The following is a 26012-nucleotide window of genomic DNA, read 5'->3' on the forward strand; positions in this document are numbered from 1 at the left end:
TACACCTCGGAAAATTTTCCGTTGATGCACAGCGAATAGACCAATGAAGAGCACGAGTAAACAGTATTTCAATAAGTAAGGAATGACATTTGATGACCCTAGTTAAGATTTCAAAGACGTTCGATATAGGGGAAGAAAGTTTGCCAAGAGAAGGCAAGGCATGCGATAGGTATCGAAAAGGAATTTCGAGTAACAAGTTAATGCGGATTTAATAATGCTTTGGAGAAGAGTTATAACACCCCTTAGATTGTTAATGAGGTGATAAATAAGTGCTAAGAAGGTTCCATAAGGATTGGAGATCAAACGAGTCGACGAGAACGAACTTCGGAAAACTGGGCATTATACTGCCAAACATACTGGCTGTATAAAACATACGGACCGCATGTTTCATCGTATAATCAGCCTAGAATAGCACCCTTCTCTGGACCAAATCTACGGCCAGACATACGGTCAGTATAATTTATACAGACCGTATGTTGGTCCGTAGAAATTGATCGGGACAGATTTGGTGTATTAATAAGGGACCAAGTTTCATTTTATTTCATTTCCCTTTCACACCCCTTCTCTCTAAAACATCTCTCTACACTTCTCCCACAAGAATTCAAGAGATATTAGTGATCAACAACATCAAACTAAGTGAATCAAGTGTAAGAAACCCATTAAAGTTCATCCAAGGCAAGGAATCCAAGTGAAGGCGAAACTAGGGTTTTGCTCAAGTGAGGTGTTTTCACCCAAGGATCATCCCTACACCATCTAAGGTAAGGTTTATGGTATTTCCATGTTGTTTAAGGTATTTGAAAGTTGAAACACTTGGATTGTAGAAGGATATAGAAAAATGGGTCATGAATGTGGGAATAGTATCATTGTGAGTAATAGCTTGAATTGAGTCATGATTCTTGATGTGTAGTGATATGGTTATGTTATAAATGATGTTAAGAACATGGGATAGGCATTGTATATGAATGAACATAGTCGTGTGTTATTGTGATGGATATGGATGATTGGAAGTGAATTGAGAAATATAAATAATGTGGGTGAATAAAGACTATTGTTATGATATTGTGAATGTATTATTGACGTTTGGGAGTTGATTTACGATATTGAGGATGTCGTATAAATAAAGGATATGCTCTCTAATTTTCTCTAGCTTTAGTCATGTATGGTAGCTATCGGTTTTCTAATGATAGTATAACTCTAATGAAGGTAGAAACGTGAGCATTGAAGGAGAACGAGCAAGTGATAAAATAGTTGAACGGAAAGGTATGTAAGGCTAAACCTTCTTTCATAAGGCATGGTTCTTTGGCCAAATATATATTCTTCTATGAGCCTATGATGCTCTCCAAATGATTATATCTTCAAAAAGCTACAAAGCTTATAATTCTTGATATGTATTACGATTGTACTAAATTCCTCATATGACGAATAATCCTATAAGGATAGATGTAATGAACGACGATAATGATGACGACGATAATGGTGATGATGATAATGATGACGACGATAATAGCGATAACGATAATGATGACGATGATAATAGTGATAATGCTAAGGATGACTATGAGCTTATATGTATGTGTGCCTATGTATGGCTATTATGAAACCCCGAGCTTATATGGCTGGGTAGAATATATAGATGTATATATATATATGACGATGCGCGCGCACCACTGCAGTTGGGTACGGATAACCCTGAAGCCTTGGTAGGGCCAGGTATGTGTAACACTGAGCCTTGGTTGGCCAGGTATGTATGATAACTGAGCCTAACCATGGTCGGGTACGTGAAACACCGAACCTTCGTGGTCGGGTATGCTATGTAAACAATATGTATATGATACGGATATGTATAGGATATGGATATGTATATGATATGGATATGTATATGAATGCGATTATGGATACGAAATGTAAATGAGTACGGATATGAATACGGATACGGATATGGATGTATGTACACAGTCACACATTAGAAATGGAAAGTCCCTATGAAAGGCAAGTAAGTGCTTATGACGATGATACTACTATCTTCCATATTTTGCTATCTCTTATGTTGCTTATTATGCTTCTATAATGAAATTGATCATACTTTACATACTCAGTACATTCTTCGTACTGACGTCCTTTTGTTTGTGGACGCTGCAACATGCCTGCAGGTGGCCAGGGAGACAGGCTTGATCCATAGTTGTATTTCTCAGGGACTGCATAGCGGAGCTCCATTTCATTCCGAGCTATAGCTTTTGGTATTGATTCTTTTGTGTACATATTTACGGGCATAACGGGGTCCTGTCCCGCCTATATGATATGACATACTCTCCTTAGAGGCTCGTAGACATGTGTATATGGTTAGATGTGTTTGGCCTTGTCAGCTTATATTTTGGATATCATTTTGTTAGCCTCGTCAGCTTATGTACATTGATGATATAAATGTATTGGTTGTCCAATGGGAGTAGTATGATTGATGGATAGAATGCATGATTTAATATGTGGCTCACCTAGATGTAAATGTAAAGGTACGTATGTTAGAGGTGCCCGGGTGGGCTAGCACCGGGTGCCCGTCACGGCCCTCCGGTTGGGTCGTGACAAATGATGGCTTCAATAGATTAGATATGTCAACTAAGTTCACAGAAATATAAATTATTTTTCGAAAGTAGTCTGGAGAATTCAGGATTATCAAATTAGTGACTTAGATTGACCAATTAATTACATTCAAAACCACTTGATTTTCAGTGGACTTGTTGTACTCATATCTGTCCACAAATCTTAAGACCAGGCTGAAATTGTTTTTTCATGTTGCACTTCGAAGTTAAGACAAGGTTGTAATTGAAAGGTTCTTTGGACTATCAGAATTTAATTTGAATGATTTTTTCAAACGGTTATTTTTCCTTTTTGATATTGTAACTGGCAGTTAAGGATAGCTTTTAAATTGTAATTGAAGCATTCTACATGATGTATTAGCTTAGGGGTTAATAAGATCATCTTACTTAATTAGCTGGACGAATTTACCGTCAATACCATGTGTGCATTTTCACTTTTTTAAAACTGAACGACTTGAAGTGTTCTTCTTTTTTATTTCATTTAAAAAAAATATAATTATCTTACCAATTCTCTTGCTTGGTTTCTTTGGTCTTCTTTTGAGATAATTTCAGATCTTCTCTCAAGTTTAACTTCGTTATATAACTTTTAGGTTTATGATATTACATATAGTTTTTTTTTTTATTTTTTTTAATTTATTTGTAATCTTAATAGTAATTCTTTTAACCTATTTATTTTTAATGTAAAAATTTATGCTAGATCTAGGCGTCTGAATCTTAATACATATATATTTAAATATGTAAGCAGATTCAGACGTCTTAATCTTAATAAAAACAAACGAGATGTAAGTTTATCCTTTAACAAACTCTTGAGAATAAAATAAGCATGATAGGTGGCAGGTATCTCGTGAAATTAGTCGAGGTGAACGCAAGATGGTACGATAGACCCTTGTGGTTCGGCCCTTCCTCGAACCCCGCACATAGCGGGAGCTTAGTGTTATAAACCTGTATCCGAAAATATACTTAAACCCGAAATTGAAATTTTAGAAGAACAGTATCTGAAAATGTATAAGAATTAAATTGAGCCCACTGAATACACAGTGTGTATTCCCCTCAATGTACACGAGGTTGTGGAATATATCCTTCCCAGGATAGAACGATTTACTCACCATTATAGCGGTACTACAAACTCCGGCGATAATGAACTCACTCGAAGGCTGTAAATCACACGAAAATTTAATGTGCAAGAAAAAGAAGAGAGGAGAAGATCAAAAAATTCGTAAGGAATATTCTGAGATCAGGATATATAGAGCCATGGAAGCGTTGGTTCAGAAAGGCGCAACTCAAAGGTTGCACTCTTTCTGATGAGAAACGGATCCGGAAAGCCGGGCCATAATTTGAATTTTTAATTAATAATTAAAAAATTAAAATTTATTAAATTTGGTCCAAAAAGATTATCGATCAATCGGATCATTTGACCAAATCCAAATCCAAAGCCGAGTCGAGCGACGACGACGGTGCGAGGGGAGGTCCTCTTCTCAACTCTTTATGAGCTAGAAGATGTACTTCTACATATAAGCATAAGAACTTTCATTTCCACAACCAATGTGGGAGAAATGCTTCATCCAAAAAGCAACAAAGGAACAATTCAAAATTTTCATTTTCCCCTCCATTTTTCATTCATCTAATACTTAAAACTCAACAATCCCCCACATGAATGGGGAATGGCTATAAGATAAAGGAATGCACGGACAAGTGTGTGATTACATGTAAAGATTAATTGCATATAGATAAGTAGGTTTCCCTTTAAACTTTCCGTAGCGAACTTATATCGGATGTACTCGGTCAATCGGTAGATATGATATGTTTGAACCGGCGACCTCTGTTCTACACCTAGAAAACATAAGTCACGCAATTAAAACTTAACCGTCTATGATTCTCACAGTTGTGTTCGTTTCAGCCATGAACACCGCCTGGTTTCATGAGTGCATTGAGAATGGGCCTTCACTATCATTCTCCTTGAAGTGGCTTACACTTCACACTCACATAGGTGATTTCTAAACATGTAATCCTATAGGTACACTATTTGGTCATATCTTACCAAACTTAGAAACCATTAAAAAAACTTTAATGCTTTATTAACTCATTAAAAAGCCTTAACATTTTATCCTTGTTTCTGAACATTGTCTTCATCATTAGAATGGGTTGAATTATTTGACAATGTTGAACTTTGTTTGATCTCTTTGAACCTAGCTCTTGGGATCTCCAGCCTACTAGGTAGAGTTACTGCCATGATGACGTGTCCTAGGCCTTTACCCCATTCCCCTCAATGATTTTTCAACTGCCTCTCTAGTTAGGCCTTTTGTAAGCATAACCGACACTTTATCTCTCAACTTTACGTAGTGAATAGTGATAACACCACTAGAGAGTAGTTACCTAACGGTATTGTGTCTCCGCCGTATGTGACGAGATTTTCCATTATACATAACGCTCCCTGCCCTACTTAGTGCCGCTTGGCGAACACAATGTATGCATATAGGTGCCAAAGGTTTGGGCCAAAATGAAATATCTTCCAAAATTCGGAGCCATTCTGCTTCTCACCAGCCTTGTCTAAAGCTATAAATTCAGATTTCATTGTAGAGCGAGCGATGCATGTCTGGTTGGATGATTTCCAAGACACTGCTCCTCCATCAATGGGAAAAACATATCCACTTGTGGATTTAACTTCAGACCGGTGATCCAATGTGCATCACTATATCTCTCAATTACTGCGAGATATTCATTATAGTGCAAAGCTGTCATAGTCTTGCAAACATATTCTTGATTCATGAGTAATAACAATAGTTCATAATTATATATATATATAATTGACTTGAAAACATGCTTGTAACTTGCTACATAAAATCATAAAGAGTCATATAAACATAATGAGAACACATGAGGAAGAATTCATGATTCATGGATTAAGCTAGAGTTCCTAATAACCGTAATGGAAAATTAGGAATACAATAACGAATATAGATACAAAATTCATGTACATAAATACATAAATACGGGCTACCAATATGTTGGGTTTAATGTCCTAGGGTTTGAACTTCATGGATATCAAGAAACGGAGCATGGGGAAGAACGTAGAGATTCCCACATGTGGATGGAAGTTCTACATACCTTAATTGCTCCAAAACTTGAATTAAAGACTTGAGCTTTGAAGAAGATTTCCAAAATCTTGAATTCTTGAACCTTGAGATGGGTTTTCTTGAAAACCCTAGTTTTAGAATGATAATTTCTTGTTTAGATTACAAGGATAAGTGTTATAATTGAGTTGGAATAATTAGAGTAGGCTTACCTTGGTGTTCTTGATGATGGGAGAGGGTAGGAAGTCGTTCTAGGGCTTGAAGGAATGAAAAATAATGATTTGAACTGGTATGGACGAATATATACTGTCCTGGGAAAATGCAGTTTACGTCCAGCACTGTGCTGGCCGTATTTTCAGTTTACGGGTCGTAAACTGCAATACGGGTCGTATTTTGCAATATGGACTGCACTGCGTCTCTTCAGTAAAATGGTCATAACTCTTTGCACAGATGTCCGTTTGACCCCTAAAATATACCGTTGGAAAGGTATTTCAAAGCTCTACAACGTTAATCCAGGAAGTTTTCCCAAATTCCAAATACATTTTGAAATACGGGCCGTAAACTAAAATACAATACGTATTTAATCATGTGACATCAAAATGCCAAATTCCAGAATGTTTAGAAATTCTTGGTTTAAGTTTACGATTTGAAATACGGGCCGTATAGTGAAATATGGTCCGTATTTAACCATGTGACATCAAAATGCCAAATTCCAGAATGCTCAGAAATTCTTGGTACCAGTTTACGACTTAGTTAACGGCCCGTAAATTGAAATACGTCCACTGTTCATGGGCGTAAACCACTATCTCACAACTGAACAGGAAAATTCCAATTCCCACATTCTTTATCTGATTTTCCAAGTCTAGGATCATGGTTAAAGCTTACGTTAAAAGTACGAGATGTTACAAAAGCATAGTTTTGGGTGTGTTTTAAATACCTCAAATCGTTTCATTGCCATCCAATGGATTTGATTGGGATTACTTGTGAACCAACTCAGCTTACTGATAGCACATGCTATATCTAGCCGCGTACAATTCATGATATATATTAAAATTCTCAATACTCGTGCACAGTCCAATTGTGAATCACTTTCACTTTCATTATTTTGAGTGCAAGACTTACATCAATTGGAGTGCTTGCAACATTGAAATTCAAATACTTGAACTTGTCAAGTACCCTTTCAATATAATGAGACTGTGATAATGCTAGACCTTGTGGAGTTTTACGGATCCTAATTCCTAAGATCAAATCAGCAGCCCCTAAGTCTTTCATGCTAAATTTGTTGGCAAGCATACGCTTAGTAGCATTTATGTCGGCAATATCTCTACTTATTATCAATATGTCATCAACATATAAACAAAATGACTTCATGATTTGGAGTATTTTTAATGTAAACATATGTGTCACACTCATTAATCTTAAATCCATTTGCCAACATTGTTTGGTCAAATTTTGCTTGCCATTTTTTGGGTGCTTGTTTTAGTCCATAAAGCGACTTAACAAGTTTGCACATTTTTTTTTTCAGGAACCATGAAACCCTCAAGTTGTTCCATGTAAATTTCTTCCTCCAACTCTCCATTTAAGAAAGCTGTCTTAACATCTATTTGATGGATTTCAAGACCATACATGGCTGCCAGTGATACTAGCACCCGAATGGATGTTATCCTTGTTACTGGCGAGTATGTGTCAAAATAGTCAAGGCTATTTTTTTGTCTATAGACTTTAACAACAAGCCTTTCCTTATATCAATAGTGCCATCAGCCTTCTTTTTTCTTTTAAAGATCCATTTCAAACCTAAGAATTTATTTCCGGAAGGAAGATCAACCAATTTCCATCCCTATTGAAAAACAAGGAATTAGCGACGGACAAAATTTCCTAGCTAACAACAAAAGTCCCATGCTAATCTCATTTAGCTACGGATTAGCGATAAATTATAAGAAAATCTAATTAGCGAGGAGTTATATAGCGACATATAGCTAGGGATTACCGACAAATTCCATAGCTAATTCCATGTTCTCTTGTAGTGCATGTATGGTTGTTCAAGATTGATTCAATTTCACTATTGACTGCCTTTTTCCAAAATGGTGAATCTGAAGAGGACATGGCTTCTTTAAATGTTTGAGGCTCATTTTCAAGCAAAAATGTCACAAAATCCGGTCCAAAGGAAGTAGGTTTTCTTTGACGTTTTCTACGCCTTGGATCCTCTTTACTTGGTGTATTTTCCTTTGGTTCTTCCGTGATCGTTTAGATCTTTCGCTAGACGACTCACATTCATTTTTATACGGATAAATATTTTCAAAGAATTCAACATTATCTGATTCAATTACCGTATTAACATGGATGTCGGAATTCTAAGATTTGTGAACCAAAAATCGACATGCTTTACTGTTGGTAGCATATCTAATGAAAACACAGTTCACAATTTTTGATCCTATTTTGACCCTTTTGGGTATAGGAACTTGTACTTTAGCTAAACACCCCCACACTTTGAAATATTTCGAGTTGGGTTTTGTTCCTTTACATTTTTCATATGGAATAAATTGTGTTTTATTGTGGGGGCACTCTGTTGAGTATTCGGTTAGCTGTAGGGATAGCTTCCCCCACAAGCTCTGGGACAAATTGAAACTTATTAATAAAGCATTCATCATTTCCTTTAATGTTCGATTTTTCCTTTCCGCAATTCCATTAGATTGTGGTATGTAAGGGGTTGTAGTTTGATGAATAATTCCATATTCTAAACATATCTCTGCAAAAAGAGATTTATACTCTCTACCCCTATCACTTCTTATCATTTTTATTTTTTTATTCAATTGATTTTCAACTTCATTTTTGTATTGCTTAAATGCTTCAATTGCTTCATCTTTAATATTAAGCAAATAAACATAGCAATATCGAGTGCAATCGTCACTAAAAGTTATGAAATACTTTTTCCCACCACGAGATGGTATTGACTTCATATCACAAATCTATGTATGAATTAAGTCTAAAGAATTGGAATTCCACCCAATAGACTTATTAAGGATGTTTAACAAACTTAGATTCAACACATATTTGACCTTTTAATTTATTACACTCGAATTTAGGCAATACTTCTATTAGTCAATTTTGGCAAGGTTTTGTACTTGACGTGTCCTAAATGGACACGCCATAAATCATGTGACTCCAATAAATAAGATGAAGCTAGAATTTTATTAATACTGTCAACAACCATTACATTAAGTTTGAAAAGGCCCTCTGTGAGGTAACCCTTTCCAACAGACATATCATTTTTGCTAACAACAACCTTATCAGAAATAAAAATACATTTGAATCCATTCTTGACTAGTAGTGAAGTTGAGACTAAGCTCTTCCTAATTGTAGGAACATGAAGAACGTTGTTGAGCGTCAACACCTTGCCGGAAGTCATCTTTAGGACCTTATCCTTCAACTTTGGTTGTTGCAGTATTTCTCATGGAATGCTCTTCTTCGGGTCCCGCGGGAGCATACGTAGCAAATGTTTCTTTGACATCACAAACATGTCGAGTGGCTCCAGAGTCTATCCACCACTCCTTTGGATTTTCAACTAAATTTCATTCCGTGACACTGACACATAGATCATCAATTTCATCATTCTTTCCCACCATGTTTGCTTGAACTTTTTTCTTATTTTTTTGGGGGCCCAACAATCTAGAGCCTTTTGTCCAGCTTTCCCACAATTATAACAATTGTCTTTGAATTTTTTCTTGTTCTGCTCTGTCCTTTGCCCCGAAGGCTTCTTCCTTTTTTTTTTCTTTTTAATTGTTTGGACCAACTTCCTCAATGATGTTTGCTCCCATAATCATTGAGTTTCCACACGATTTCTTTTCTATGGATTTGTTATCCTCCTCAATCTTTAGACGAATCACAAGATTTTTCCATGTCATTTCGTTGCGTTTTTGTTTTAGGTAGTTCTTGAAATATCTCCATGAAGGAAGAAACTTTTCAATCACCGCAACCACTTGAAACACGACATTAACTAGTATAACTTCAGAAATTAGGTCATGGATAAGGACTTGGAGCTCTTAAACTTGGGTTCCAACAGTTTTACTGTCCATCATTTTATAGTCTAGAAACTTGGCAAGCACAAATTTTTTCAAGCATGCGTCTTCAGTTTTATACTTCTTTTCAAGTGCAATCCACAATTCTTTTGAAGTCTTCAGAGTACTGTAGATGTTGTATGGGTCATCCTCTAAAGCACTAAGGATGTAACCTTTGCACAAGAAATCCGACTGCTTCTAAGCCTCAATAACCATGAAGCGCTAATTTTCTGGCATTCCTTTTTCAGGAACATGAGGATCTTCGTTTGTGAACTTTTGCATACTAAGATGGTCAACCAAAAGAACATTCTTTGCTGCCATCCTTTGAAGTTAATTCCAGAAATTTTCCCTAGTTTCTTTACCGGTGCCATTTCATGTGCAGCAGTTGAACGGCTTGACGATGCAACTGTCGTCACCACAAAAGTCTCCGTTTCAATACCATACTGTACATTAATGAACCACGGGAAACAACCATCCAAACAGAGGCTAAGGGTAAAATGGGACAAAATTAGTTAATTTCATCTTGATTTTGTAAAATGACTAGTATTTTGGGACAAATATTTTTACTCCTTCCGTTCCATATTACTTGGCTACATTACTAAAAATATATGTCACAAATTACTTGTTCATTTACAAAATCAAGATAAAATTAATTATATCTTTCCCTTCTTACCCTTAGTGTTAAATGATCTTGAATATAGTCAATATTGATTAGAATGTATTTATTGGAGAGAGATAGGGGTAAGGTAGTAAAACATATCTTTTATTTATGATTTTTTAAGGGGCGTGCAAAAAGAAAAATGACCAAGTAATATGGCACGGAGGGAGTAAAGGCAGGGAGTATTGAGTTAGGAACATGGAAATATGGGATAACATTAGTAGTCAATTGTTTCAATAGATATCCTCAGAGTTTCCTTTAATAATAAAAAATATGGAAATCATGTAAAATACATGTTTAAATAATTAGTCTTATCTTAGGCTGAGACCTTCGCTAAGTCGACATCCACCAAAGTAATAGGTGGAAACCGACTCACCCACTCAATTACAAGTTAGAGACATTTTTTTGGGTTAAAATAGACACACTCCGTCCCAATTTATGTGATATTATTTGATTTGGTTCGAAGTTTAAAAAAGAAAGAAAGATTTTTGAAATTTGTGATTCGAAATAAGTCTTAGATATTTGTGCGGCTGTAAATCATTTTATAAAATTAAATTATTTCTAAATATAAAAATATGATTTTTTTTTAATAGACTAAAAAAGAAAATTGCCACATAAATTGAAACAGAGAAAGTAGTATACATTATGCATATTCAAGGATCAAACTCAACGAATTTTGAACTGTAGTACTTGTTCAACTGCCTAACGTTGTTGTCTCAATCATATAAAATTTGGGTCTGAAGTTAGACATAAACGTGTGAAGCATAAGTATAAATGTCTGGTGTACTTTAGCTTGGACAAGCCTATGGCCCTAAACTTGTAGTTGCAATATTGTATGAAATTTGGATAAACATATATGCAGTTTGACTTCAGGCTCAGGTTTTTACATTTAAGTTCATGTATGTCTGAAGTTAATTTTGAAATGAATAAATTTATGAAAATCTGTAAACTTCAGGGGTCCACAAATTGGCTATATGTGCACTTCTATCATCGTATACCTTTATCTTGATTTAGTTGAATCTTGTTCTTGTTTTTTCTATGCCAGATATACATTTGCAGCTATCCACATAACTTGATTTATTTGAATCTTGTTCTTGTCTTTTCTAAGCAAGATATACATATGTATATATATATATATCTTCTATCCACGCATATTACCTCACATGGGTATCCCGATATATTTTGTTTAAATAGTTTTACTCCGTCAATGGATAGAACTTAAAATGTTTTTTATTTCTCTTTTTGTGTCCTAGCTAGGTTGAATTAGATCCGATTCACTTTTATACCATCAATACAATTTAACCTATTATACATATTACTCATCATTTATTCTAAATTAATTACTAATTAATATCACTAAATAGGTTTACTTATAATTACATTTTATATATATATATTTTTTTTTGTGTACATGTACAGCCATCCTACCTTGGTAGGAGTAAGGTCTGCGTACATTATACCCTCCCCAGACCCCAAGATGTGGATTTCACTGGGCTGTTGTTGTTGTTGTATTAACTGCCAAGTGCAACACAATATATAAAACAACATTTAAAATATTCCAATTACAACCTGGTCTTTTAGCTGCCAAATGGAACAGAATATAAAAATGAGAGATTCAATTTACCAGTTTTCAAAAAAAAAAGAAATATATAAAAATGAGAGATCTTTATATAAATAGTCGGTTAGATTTATTTTTTATTTTTCTTAGTCCGTATCTATTAATTATCCATTTATTATATATATATATATATATATATATATATATATATATATATATATATATATATATATATATATGATTATACATATATTATAAATTAACTATACATATATTATATGCATCAATTACTTTTAATTTAAGCAATTGAACGAATGACTATTTAGATTAATTCTTTTAAAAATAACCCTCTGAAAAGTTCTTGCAAATTCTCACTACTAAAAAGAAATCCAACAAAAGAATTGGCAAGGTCAAAATGGAGCAGAAATTAACTAGAAAGTAGAAACAGCCAACAAGCCCAAGCAAAAATACCACGGAAACCGCAGCCTAACCACGTCGGCAAGTGGCAATTGTCACTTTCTCTCACTATAATAAATAAAACACGAGTTAGATAGAGAAGAAAATGAAACATGCATGTGTTTATATTTACTTTCTAGAGAGAGAAAGTCAAAAGTGTGCTGTATTTTTCCAACGTACACACACTTGGCCCACGTAACTACACGTAATAGTCTACCCTTTTAAGTTATTTATATTATTATTACTCGTCTATTTTTTATTTTTTATTTTTTAAATAAAGTTAGGGGAAGGAAAAATGACAAAGGGGATTGGGGATTCGAACCCTCACCAATAAAGTGAGAGTTCAGGTAGCCAATCAATTGAGCTATTAGATTCGTCTCTGCAAGAAATTAAAAAAAAAAAAAACAATTTGTGGTCATAAATTGAGAATGTGTATAATATATCAAAAGTCTTTTCAATATTGTGTTTTAAATATATAACGTATGATATTAGAATTAAACAACTTACTACTCTATATAAGAGATTCTTCATTAAACATACTTAAAAAAAGCAGAGACATTGAAGTAAAGAAAGTACTATATATATTTCCTCGAGCTCAAAACAATCTTTTAAAATATTAAAAGAAACCCTTGGAAAAGTCTTCTCCTATTTACGTGTTTTGACTTTGAAAAACTCAATCTCCCACTCGTATATAATAACCAGAACCAAACCCTCTCATTCTTCAAACCAATTCACTACTCATCTTGTCTCAACTCTCAACAAAACTTCAATTTCTTCATCTACTTAAAAGATTCCTCTGGTTTTTTTCTTTCCATAGTTGCAACTTTCTTAGATTCTCCTTCTTTGAATCTTGAAATTTCCCCAAATACAAATGGATGAAATTCAAGTACCTCCTTATTTTATCTGCCCAATTTCTCTAGAGATGATGAAAGACCCCGTCACAATGTCAACCGGAATAACATATGATCGAGAAAACATCGAGAAATGGATATTCTCAGCCAAGAATAACACTTGTCCTGTTACAAAACAATCCCTCACAAGCATAGAATTGACACCAAACGTCACTCTCCGGCGGTTAATCCAATCATGGTGCACTCTCAATGCTTCCCATGGTATCGAAAGGTTCCCTACACCGAGGCCTCCAGTCAGCAAACCCCAGATCATAAAGCTCCTCAAAGAAGCGAAATCACCTAAAATGCAAATGAAATCTCTCAAGACCCTTAGATCCATCGCTTCTGAGAACGCCGCTAACAAACGCTGCATGGAATCCGCAGGGGCAGCAGAGTTCTTATCCTCTATTATAAATACTCCGAATGAAGTATCGGAAGAAGAGGGTTTCACGAGTACTAAAGACGAAGCGCTAAGCATCCTTTACCAACTCAAATTATCTGAACATGGATTGAGGTCACTCATCATGAGTGGAAATGGCGAGTTTATCGAGTCGTTGACACATGTCATGCAACGGGGGAGCTACGAGTCTAGGGCTTACGCGGTGATGCTAATGAAAGGCATGTTCGAAGCATCCACACCAACTCTAGTTTTGACCTTGAAACAAGAATTCTTCATCCAAGTGGTTCAAGTCTTGAGGGATGAGATCTCTCAAAAGGCGACTAAAGCATCATTGCAAGTGCTAGTGCATGCGTGTCCGTTTGGGAGGAACAGAGTGAATGCAGCAGAGGCAGGAGCTGTTAGGGTTTTGGTGGATCTTCTACTCGATTCATCGGAGAAAAGGGCTTGTGAATTGATGCTAATTTTGCTGGATCAAATTTGTCAGAGTGCCGAAGGGAGAGCTGAACTATTGAAGCATGCCGGGGGATTAGCCATTGTTTCCAAGAAAATCCTTAGGGTTTCTAAAGTAGGGAGTGAAAGGGCTATCAAGATTTTATATTCAATCTCAAAGTTTTCAGCAACACCAAGTGTTGTTCACGAGATGTTGAGTTTGGGTGTGGTGGCAAAGCTTTGTTTGATACTTCAAGTTGATTGTGGCAGTAAGGCTAAGGATAGAGCTAGAGAAATTCTCAAATTTCATGCTAAGGCATGGAGGAATTCTCCTTGTATACCTATGAATCTATTATCTTCATATCTATTTTAGGAATTAGGATGAAAAGAGCAAAAATTGCTTAGGCAGAAATAGTAATTGATTTTTGTGTACATTATTTATTCCTTTCAGAATATAGAAAAAATGGACTTAATAGTCCATATCCATCTTGAACGTTGTGATTCATTACAAAGTGCAATTAAAGTTTTTGAGAGTTTAATGCTCTAGATTACCTTCTTACTTTCGTATCTGATTTTTTGTGTAAATTAAATTAAAGTACCTCTTAGGATATGTGTTTTCTATATGAAAGTGTTACCATGTATTGGTTATGTGACATTGTTTAAATGGGCACAAAGTTTAAACATAAAGGAAGACATTTGAGTCATGGTCTTAAACATATAACATTCGAGCGGTTATATAACTTTTGAAGCTTATGATCTTAAACATATCATATCATAACATTTGAGTAGTTGTAAAACTTTTTCGTTAAGAACAAAATGAGAAGTGTAAATTAATTGTTTTGAAATATAAAAATGTGTTATTCTAATATATAAAAGTACAAGAAAAAAAGATTAAGAAATAAAATTATTCTAATATTTAAGTTAGAATTCCTAACCCACCACCCATATATACATGTACGTGGTAGGTAATCTTACATTAGTTTAATCTGTCTCTCATTTCCCTAGCTGCCATATCTGACTGCATAATATTAAAAAAAATAAAAATACAGTACTACTTATTTGTTATTATTAAAACCTTTTTTATGATACTGGAACAATTTTCACCTTTTTATTTTGTTTTGTCTTCCAGCTGGCAAATATTAATTGGCCTCAAATAACGAAGCTTATTGGCTGTTCCTTTTTTAAAAAAAATTGTTGGCTGTTAGGAAATAGCTGGAGGTTCCAATCAGGAATGCAGTGAGAAGATTCAGTATATTAAAAAGACTGGACCATAGCTGCGCTCTCAACACATTCAATCAAGTAGTGAGAGCCGCATTTGTGGAATAGAATCAGAAGTCTCCTCTGGAAATGATAAAAAAGTAAACAATTCATTATTCTATAACCACATTTGCTGTTACTGTCTATTATTATTGTTATCTTTACAACCTTTTTTAGCCGAAAATCTATCGGAAACAACCTCTTTACCTTCATGAGGTAGGAGTAAGGTCTGCATATACTCTACTTCCCCAGACCCCACCTGATGGGATTATACTAAACCTGTTAACCGATTTGAACCGGACCGGTAACCGGTTAACAAATCGGCCGGTTTACAAGTTAAAAACCCCAAATCGGAACCGGTCCGGTTCAAACACGTCCAAAACCTCTTTTTATTTTTATTTTTTGTATATATATATATATATATTATAGTATTTATTAGTATATTGTAGGTATATTTACATATATATGTTATATAAGTTTATAAATAAAGTTTATATATTTACTGACTAACATGCTAACAGCAAGTCAATAATACAGCATATACGTGTGTGTGTATATATATATATATATATATATATATATATATATATATATATATATATTAAGTTATATGCTTAAGTTATACTACATATACCTAAAATATAGTAAGAATATACTTATATATATCATCAATATACTTAGGTTATATAACTTATATATATATGTGTGTGTGTGTGTGTGTGTTTAAGTTATATGTATACTATATATTATAAGTATATTCTTAGTAGAATTTAGTTATTTTTCAAGTATATAACTTTCTAGTTTTTAATTTAAGTAGATGTATATTATAAGTATATTCTTAGTATATTTTAGGTATATTTCTAACTTAATATAAGTAAAAATATGAACACAAGTAAATAGAAGAAAGCTCAATGAGCCATATATTTTATTCATTCTTGGATAACACATTATTTGCAAGTTAAAAAAAAACTACAACTTGCAAATAATACATGAGTTGCAAAGAAAATAGTAGAATAATAAAATCACCAATTCTCAATCATTTGGTTAATTTCCTCCATATCATATTCGGCCATGGAGATATCTTCAAAGTCTTCCATTTGGTCCGGTCCACTTGCTATCAAATCTTCAATCTCTTCCTCTTCGCCTTCCTCCGCTTCTAAGTTTTGGTTGCGTCGCTCCGATCTAATCCAATCGCGAATGCACACTAGTACTTGCAAGATAAAGTCGGATAATGAGTGTCTATGGTCTCCAATTTGTTGTCTTCCTTGGCTAAATGCAACGGTTGATACTTGAACCGTAAGGATATCTCGAGCCATTCTTGAGTGTATCAGATGACTTGCCTTGTATTTCTTTCACCATGTTAAGACGTTCAACTCATCTAGTTCATTGATATCCACATTTGGCTGCATCAAATAAAAGTTATATTCATCAAAGTTTGCACTACAAGAAGGAGTTGGTTGTGAATGTAAAACTTTTAAATGCGACAAACCCGACAAGCCCTTTTTGCTACTTTGAGAAGTAGTAGGGCGTGGAGCAACGAGTGTAGTATGTTCTTCCAAATTAAAATAATGAGTAAAAACTTTTCTAAACTCGTCATCAATAGCGAGTTCGGCTTCAGCTAAAGATGGTTGAATTCCCTCTTCAATTTCTAAAAATGTATAAATTTGACCAACCAATGCTCTAGTGTAAGACACTTTTAAACAAGGATTTAAAAGAGAACCCAATATAAATAAAGTTGGGATGGGAAAAAAATACTTTTTAAATTTTGTTGTCATATCAAAAATAACCGCTTGATAACCAGGTTTATATTTATACTCTTGTAAAACTCTAGTTATTTCCGCTAAGTAGGCTAAAATTCCGGTTACCGTGGGATAGAATTGTTCAGAAAAAGCAAGAGTTGCATTATAAAAAATTTCTAAGAGTTCAACACATTCCTTAACATCTTCCCAATGCGTAAAATTTAACCAATCATCATTATTAATATTATATTTGTTGTGAACTTGTTGTATGGGAATCCTATACTCATATGCTTGTTGTAGCATAATGTAAGTGTAGTTCCACCTAGTCTCAATTTCTACATGAATTTTTCTAGGTCTAAGGTTATTTTCCACACAACAATTCTTAAAATCTCTAAGTCTTCCTCTATTAGCATTACAAAAAAGAAACGCAACTGCATCTCAAACTTTTTGAATAGAATCGTCAAAACACACAAGACCATCTTTAACAATTAAGTTTAAAATGTGACAACTATATCTCACATGAAAAATATTTTTTAGTGGAGGGTTTAATTCTCTTTTTAAAAGACCAATCGCCTTTGTATTATTAGAAGCATTATCTAAAGCAATACAAAGTGTTTTTCTATAAATATTAAAAAATCTCATAATAGTAGACATTGAATCCGCTAAAATTTTTCCATCGTGACGATCTTTTCCTTCATCATATAAAAAAGATATAATTCTTTTTTGCATAACCCAATTGTCATCAACCCAATGACATGTAATAGCAAAAAAATCTAACTTGTTAAGACTAAGACCCAAATCAGCGGTAAGAAAAACATTACAATTTAAAGAATTAAATATATGGCGCAAATAAAATCTATATTTTTTATACAAATCTATAACATCCGCTCTACAAGTACTTCTAGGAATATCCTCAAATAACGGATTATAACAACGTGGAATGTAAGTAACAAACCCCAAACCCGAAGGAAAGAAAAATGGTAAACAATCATAAGCTACCATTTTAGTTATTTCTACACGCTCTTTTTTCTTGTCATACTTAAAATTTTACCGGTTCGTGGGTCTATCGTCATTTGAATACCCCCCACATTTGAACCCGTTTGCTCTCCCCAAACATCCATATGTTTCTTTCTCATATGACCATTTAGTGTACCCGTTCCACCATCCTTACTAGTTCCTTGCCTAAAAGCAAATACTTGTCCATATAGGGTACATTTAGCTGTTTGGCTTTCCTTATCCTTAGTGATAAATTTCCAAATTTTAGTTGTTGGCTTACGAGTTCTAGGCGGTTTATCTTGTGTATGTGATTGTGCAGGACCTGTATCTCCTATGGGATTTTCGGGGGCTTGTATTTCATCATCATCATCATCATCATCATCATCATCATCAATTTCATTAAAAGTGTCGGTATAATATTGTTGCATTGCCTCATAACCTAAAAGTGGATTATTTCCACCAACATCAATACCTAAATTAGGTGTTTCTTCCACAAATGTTTCCTCATTAAGCCCACCCATAACAATACCACTACTACCGGCACCACGTCTAAATCTCTTCGCCATTATTAAATAGAATTAATTTAAATCACACTCAAATAAATCACAACAAATTAAATTGCTAGAATTAAATTGCGTAAATTAAATTGTGAAAAATAAAGATAGAGTTGGAACGAAGGTACCAAATTGCCGGACTAATTTCCAACAAAGTGAAGGCGGCTAGAATTGCAAATCCACCAAAGCTACTTCGGATTGTTGCAAAATCACCAACTCCACCAAAAATATTATAATTGCAAAATTAATAATTGAAACTATAATAATACTTTATAATATTTATTTGAGAGAAATTTAAAGTGGCTAATTGTTGCAAAGTAACTATAATTGAGAGATTGAGATTTGAGAGAAAGAGAAGATCTGTGAATTGGTGTGGATTAAAATGGAAATGGAGAGGGGTTTATATAGGGGTGGGGGATGGGTTAAAGTGTTAAGAAAAAATTGGGGGGTTGGAGGGGCAAAAAATGGGTTTGGGACCGTTGCCCAACGGTCCAAATTAGCAGCCCAACGGCTACAATTTTTTTTAATTCGACCGGTTTAACCGGTCCGGTTCCGGTTCCAAAAAAATAGAAACCGAAACCGGTAGTTAATATACGGTTAACCGGAACCGGTTCAACCGGTTCCGGTTTTACCGGTCCGGCTACCGGTTTGAACCGGTTAACCCGAACCGGTTGACGGGTTTAGATTATACTGGGTATATTGTTGTTACATAGCCACAATATTTATATCAAGTTTAAATTCTGAAAATTTATTGAGAGGAAAAAAGTTACTCCCTCCGTCCCAATTGATATGGCACCATTTGACTTGGCACGGAGTTTAAGAAAAAAAGGAAGAATTTTGAAATGTGTAACTGTAAATCATCTCATAAAATTAAATTGTTTCTAAATATAGAAAGGATGACATTCTTTTTGGGATAACCAAAAAAAAAATAGTGCCACATAAATTGAGACAGAGGGAGTAATTGTTTTCGTTTGGTTTGATCGTTTGTTTTGGTTGACGATGCGTTGAGCTTATTGAGTTTCAAAACTCATTCGTTATTGTTAGGCCAATCTAATCTTATGTATCAGCCGATTTCAATACTCCTCGCTAAATCATGAAGCATCTATAAAAATAGTGAACGGCTCACCTCAGCTATAAAAAAAAACAGTAACACAAAAATTTAAGTCTCTATATAGTCTTTATCAAATAATAAGGGACTTGAAGCAATGTATATACGATGATTAGTCACAGAGCAAATCGTCTCTTTTTTGTATGCTTTGGAATTTGTCGCAGGCAGTGACAGATGTAGAATACAAGTTACTTGATCCACCTGAACCTAATGTTCAATTTCACCACAATATATAGATATATATGTGAAAAATTATTAAAATTTTAGCAAATATTAAATTTCAAAGAACTCATAATTTCATGTGTCGTAGGTTTACAGAACATAAAAATTGAGCCCATCAAATTGAACAACTGGTCGCAGAGCTAATTCAATAACTTTCTTTTATTTATTTTTGTTACTTTTTTTCATTATTTGTGTCAAACTACTTTTTTTTTTTCATTATTTGTGTCAAACTATCCTAGTTTTTATTTATATTCATAATCTAGCAACTGGTATAAGGTGATCCTTTAACAAACACTTGAGAAGATCATAAACAAGTGAGTTTGACATACAGCCTTTTTTTGGCTTTTTGTTTTTACGCAATTGTTCTTGTCTAAGTTGTGTTTCTTTAGAGTTATATCCATTAAAAGGAGCAAAAACAAAATAGAAGTATAATTTTCCTCTTTCTAATTCCCATATTTTTCCCCCCTTTGGTTGAAACGCTTAGATTTATCTATGTATTGAAAATTACTCAAAAAATTGCCTAAATGGTCCAAGTTGCCAAAATGGTCCAAGTTGAAATATAATGAGCACACAGTGTATATCCAAGAGACAAATTATCCAATAATGATGGCTTCAATTAATTAGAAAAGTCAAGTAAGTTCACACAAATATACATTATACTTCGAAACTCGTCTGGAGAATTCAGGATCATCAAATTAGCAGCTAAGATTTAAAGTCCAAATGTCCAATATAATGACATTCAAAGCTCAACCACTTGAATCTTGATGCTTACTTTCTTTCAGTAGACTTGTTGTACTTATATCTGTCCACAAATCTTAAAATGTCTAAAAAAAATTTCAACTAATAAAGGCTCATTTACTTTAGATACATTGCATTATAATTTCTTTGGGAATTTGGAACGGAAACTTGGTTGTGCTTTTTTGGATTAACTTGAGGATCAATTTGCACCACCTGGTTCTGCTTAATTCTTGTACCTTGTCAAACCTGGTTCTGCTTTTTGGTAGCACTCTTCACCACCTGATTCTGCTTTTTTGTGTTTGAAGTTGAGTCAAGTTGCATACCTTGCTCACTAGCAAGTTTCTTATCAGCACTCTTGTTTTCCTGATGTGCACCGGATAGGACTGATGCAACATTTTTAATTGGTGACTGTTGTTGCTTCATAATAGGTTTGACATGTGCCTTTGTCATTTTTTGTTTTTCACCTCGTTTCTCAAGCATACCGGATTTGTTTCAGCTTATTTGTGATTACCGGTCATGATTTGGGATGTACTAAATATCTAATCTTTAATCTAAGTGGTTGATGCCTTAAATTCATGTATGCACAATCAGGAAGTGCATACAGATGTACTGAGGAATTTTGATTAAATTTGTTATAGCTGTACAGTGCAAATAAATGCTTTTCCTAATTTAAACAATTTTGAGGAAGACTCATAGCCTTCTTTGAATGGTTTACGTTTGCTACATCTTTAAGTTCAGATTTGCTGCATCTTTAAGTTTAGAGCTCTTTTATTCTTTTATATATAGATGATGCTACTATTATCCATTTCATAATTCCTATATATTTGTGGCAGTCTCGATTCAAAGTCTGTAACATTGGTTGTTTGGTTCACATGAACATAGTAGTAATCTTATTGTTTGAACTTCGGTTATAAAGATAGCACACAGAACTGTGAACACTCCTAACTCTAGCCGTAAGGACTTACTGATAAAGAAATTGCAATTGTTGTAGTGATGATGGCAAAAGCTTTATTGAAGATAGATAAAAGAACAATTCTACCAAATGGGAAAAGTCTTATTGCTGTTAAATGTTGTTGCCTTTTTATGTGTTTCCAGTTTGTGATCCCTTGTTTGGTACCAGAAAGATTTCATAGTCTTACTAGTTTGGTATTCTCCTTGCTTTACCAGAGACTTCAGTGGGAGTATAAAAGAATTAACATCTACATTCTATGGAAATTTTTTAGTTGGGAACATATATTAGATGAAGAATATCAGCGAGTACTTATATTTTTAACTTCGTCACTGTAATCTATAGAAATTAAGAGAAGTCCAGTACCCTGTTTTTCTTTAAATGGGAAACGACGTCTTCGGTTCAAATACTTTGAGAATTGGGATGAAATGGCCACAAAGAGCATATAAAGGTTATGCAGAATGATGGATTAATGTTCTTGAAGTGGTCCTCTTTGAAACTTGTATGACTATTATCTAATGAAGTTTAGAAAAATAAATGCATTGAGGTTCCAATGAAAATTTTATAAGCTAGGAGATGGAAAATAAATGCTTTCTGATTTGCACAATAGAAGAAGATGCAAGATATAGAATTACCATATGAGACACAGTTATTATTTTAGTTGCATTTTTAAAATAGATTTTGGATTCTTGGTTAATGCATCCCGAAGCTTTTCTAATTAATTTTTCTTATACTCATGCAGGCCGGATGATGTTGTTGGATTACACCTAATGAATTTAGATTGCTTTTGGGGTAAGCGGTATAACGACTACTAGTGTAACATTTACATACATTATCTTACAAATAGTTATTCAGTCTTTTCAAAATTTTATACTTACAGGTTTTGAAGATTAAAGTTACAAGTCAAGATGCAAGTTTAGAAGATGCACAAACTCATTATTATCTTGCTAGGAATGTTATGTAGAACTTGATATCATAGTCTAGCTCGGGTTGTTAGCAATGTTTTTTTTTGTTAAGGTGTCGAGCAAATATTGAAACTAACATCAGGGGATGTTAACCATTTTATTGTAATTAATATAACTCTCTCTCTCTCTCTCTCTCTCTCTCTCTCTCTCTCTCTCTCTCTCTCTCTCTCTCTCTCTCTCTCTCTCTCTCTATATATATATATATATATATATATATATATATATATATATATATATATATATACTTTTTATATCAAGATTTTTCAATAGCAATGTGATATTGATTGATAATTTTTTTTTTTGGATATCGAGCTTTAGGGACTAAACTTGGTTAGCAAGAGACCAAAAATATGGTCGTTATAAGTAGTACAATAAGCTAAATAAGGACCAACAATGCTTGTATCTAAAGGTAATCTAGGACTAGTAACAGCTGGTCGCTAAAAAGGTTTAACGACTAGGAAATATTTATTTCCCTTGATATTAATCGTCCATTAGGGACGAGATATCTAGTCTCTAAAAGGATTTAACGACGAGATATATATATATACCCCGTCCCAAAAAACTTTTTGCGACCAGATTTTTGAACTCGTCGTTGTTGGCCTTTAGCGGCGGAGGCTATTACGACAGGTGGCAACCAGTATTTTCCCGTCGTAGTTTTCCCTTTTAGTATCAGATTTGGACTTTTAGGGACCAGATTTTCCTTCCTTAAAGGCCGTTTTCCTTGTATAAGGTGATCCTTTAACAAACACTTGAGAAGATCACAAACAAGTGAGTTTGACATACAGCCTTTTTTTGGCTTTTTGTTTTAACGCAATTGTTCTCGTCTAAGTTGTGTTTCTTTAGAGTTATATCCATTAAAAGAAGCAAAAACAAAATAGAAGTATAATTTTCCTCTTTCTAATTCCCATATTTTCGCCCCTTTAGTCAAAACGCTTAGATTTATCTATGTATTGCAAATTACTCAAAAAGTTGCCAAAATGGTCCAAGTTGAAATATAATGAGCACACAGTATATATCCAACAGTCAAATTATCCAATAATGATGGCTTCAATTAATTAGAAAAGTCAAGTAAGTTCACACAAATATATATACATTATATTTCGAAAGTCGTCTGGAGAATTCAGGATCATCAAATTAGCGGCTAAGATTTAAGGTCCAAATGTCCAATGTAATGACATTCAAAGCTCAACCACTGAATCTTGATGCTTACTTTCTTTCAGTAGACTTGTTGTACTTATATCTGTCCACAAATCTTAAAATGTGTAAAAAAAGTTTCAAATAATAAAGGCTCATTTACTTTAGATACATTGCATTAATTATCTTGTTTGGGAAAAGTTCACGTAGTCCTCTCCACGAGTTATCTGCCTAATTATTATGCTTTCAAATTAATGCTGTGTGGTGGGAGTTCTAGTTTCAGAATTTTGACTATGTACGTCCCTGTCTTAAAACGGAAATGGATTGAGAATTATAACTTCGGTTAATTATTTGATTTCCGGAATAATTAGTTGGACTAATCTAAAGTTTCGTCACACGACTAATTTACGAAGAAAATGCTCTTTATTTGAAATTTCTTTATTCCCGGGACTTCAATATTGCGTTTTTATATGCGCCTAACGAATTTCATACATGATTTGTGAGATGTGCTTAATATCGTTCCTAGATAAAACCGCGACGGGGAACATTATGGGTTAGACTTCACTGCCACCCTTTATAGGCAGAGTCAAGAGTTACAGTTTATGAGATTTGAATTCTAATTTTATAAAGTTATTGAATTCTGAATTAATAATGTGTGCATATTTAATGGCGTTTTAAGACAAATACAAAATTTGGAGGGAGGAGCTGATACTCAAGCTCTGCTCCGGCTACCTTTTGATTAAAAAAATCATAACTTTTTGTAGAGAGCTCTGATTAACTAACGATTTGAAACATTAAAACTACACCTTATGAATTACAATTTTCATAATTAAACCCTAGGTATTCATTGTCTACAAGTTAAACACCACACTGGTGCTCACTAGTGCATTGTCTTACCGTAAGAAGTCAGATAGCGATATATTTCGTGACAAGCTCCGCATGGCATTTTCTTGGAAATTCTCCTATGTCACAACAAAAAGACAATATAAAATAGAAAATAGTATAATTTATTCTAATAGTACGTAGACCACGAGAAAGAGAGTCAAATAAGTAGTGGGAAGGAACTCAGAGACTTTCTTAAATGATGGAAGATCACTTTCCGTGTGAAAATATGAATATTGGTGGTTGGTTAAGAATATAAGTACGTGAATAAGTGTATTAATGTATACTACCTGCCTTCGGAAAATAAATAATAAATGAAGAAAACCCTAAATCACATAAAATTAAATAGTAGTAGTATATTATTGAAATAATTATATTCCGTGTCTATTTCATTAGCTGAGGTATCAATATATACAAGAGATACAATCTAATTCTAGGCGCCAATTATGGCTCATTATGCTAACAATATTTGACTAATTATGCTAACAAATCATTTACATTATTTTACACCTAAGGAATATATTTACATATATTCTAACACTCCCCCGCAGTCGAAACGGGAGACTTTCGAACGCTGAGACTGTCCCGAAAATCTTCAAACAAGACTTGTGGAAGGCCCTTAGTGAAAATATCGGCAATCTGATAACTAGACAGAACATGTAGTACACGAACCTGTCCACGGGCAACTTTCTCACGAACAAAGTGGATGTCCATTTCAATATGTTTGGTGCGCTGATGTTGTATGGGATTTCCTGAAAGGTATATGGCACTCACATTATCACAATAAACCAGTGTTGCCTTACGTATCGGACAATGTAACTCCAATAGAAGATTACGGATCCAGCAGGACTCGGAGACAACATTAGCAACCCCTCTATACTCTGCCTCGGCACTGGATCGAGAAAGAGTGGGTTGGCGTTTGGAAGACCAAGAGATCAAGTTATCTCCAAGAAACACACAATAACCAGACGTCGAACGACGTGTGTCAGGGCAACCTCCCCAATCAGCATTGGTATAAGAAATGAGATCAGCAACTGAGGAGGGATAGAGATGCAAACCATAATCAAGTGTGCCCTGAATGTACCGGATAATACGCTTGAGGGCGTGCTTGATCATCACTCGGAGCATGCATGTGTAAGCAAACCTGTTGAACAGCATAAGAAATATCCGACCGTGTGAATGTGAGATACTGAAGAGCACCTGCAAGACTGCGGTAATGACTCGGATCATCATACAAAGCACCAGAACTGCTGCTCACTTTTGGCTTAGTATCAACAGGGGTAAAAAATGGCTTACAGGAAGACATGCCAGCACGATCAATTATCTCTTCCGCATACTTACGTTGCGAAAGAAACATACC

At 34.3% G+C, this 26012-nt stretch overlaps 1 protein-coding gene across 1 annotated transcript; it reads left to right on the forward strand.

Moving 5' to 3' along the window:
* The first annotated feature begins 13097 nt into the window (after positions 1–13097).
* On the forward strand, positions 13098–14659 carry LOC132629235 (E3 ubiquitin-protein ligase PUB23-like). The gene has a single exon (XM_060344946.1). The coding sequence runs from the start codon at positions 13261–13263 to the stop codon at positions 14479–14481; it is 1221 nt and encodes a 406-aa protein (XP_060200929.1). The 5' UTR covers positions 13098–13260; the 3' UTR covers positions 14482–14659.
* The last annotated feature ends 11353 nt before the right edge of the window (positions 14660–26012 follow it).

Source organism: Lycium barbarum, chromosome 2 (assembly GCF_019175385.1).
Source record: "Lycium barbarum isolate Lr01 chromosome 2, ASM1917538v2, whole genome shotgun sequence".
Taxonomy (NCBI): domain Eukaryota; kingdom Viridiplantae; phylum Streptophyta; class Magnoliopsida; order Solanales; family Solanaceae; genus Lycium; species Lycium barbarum.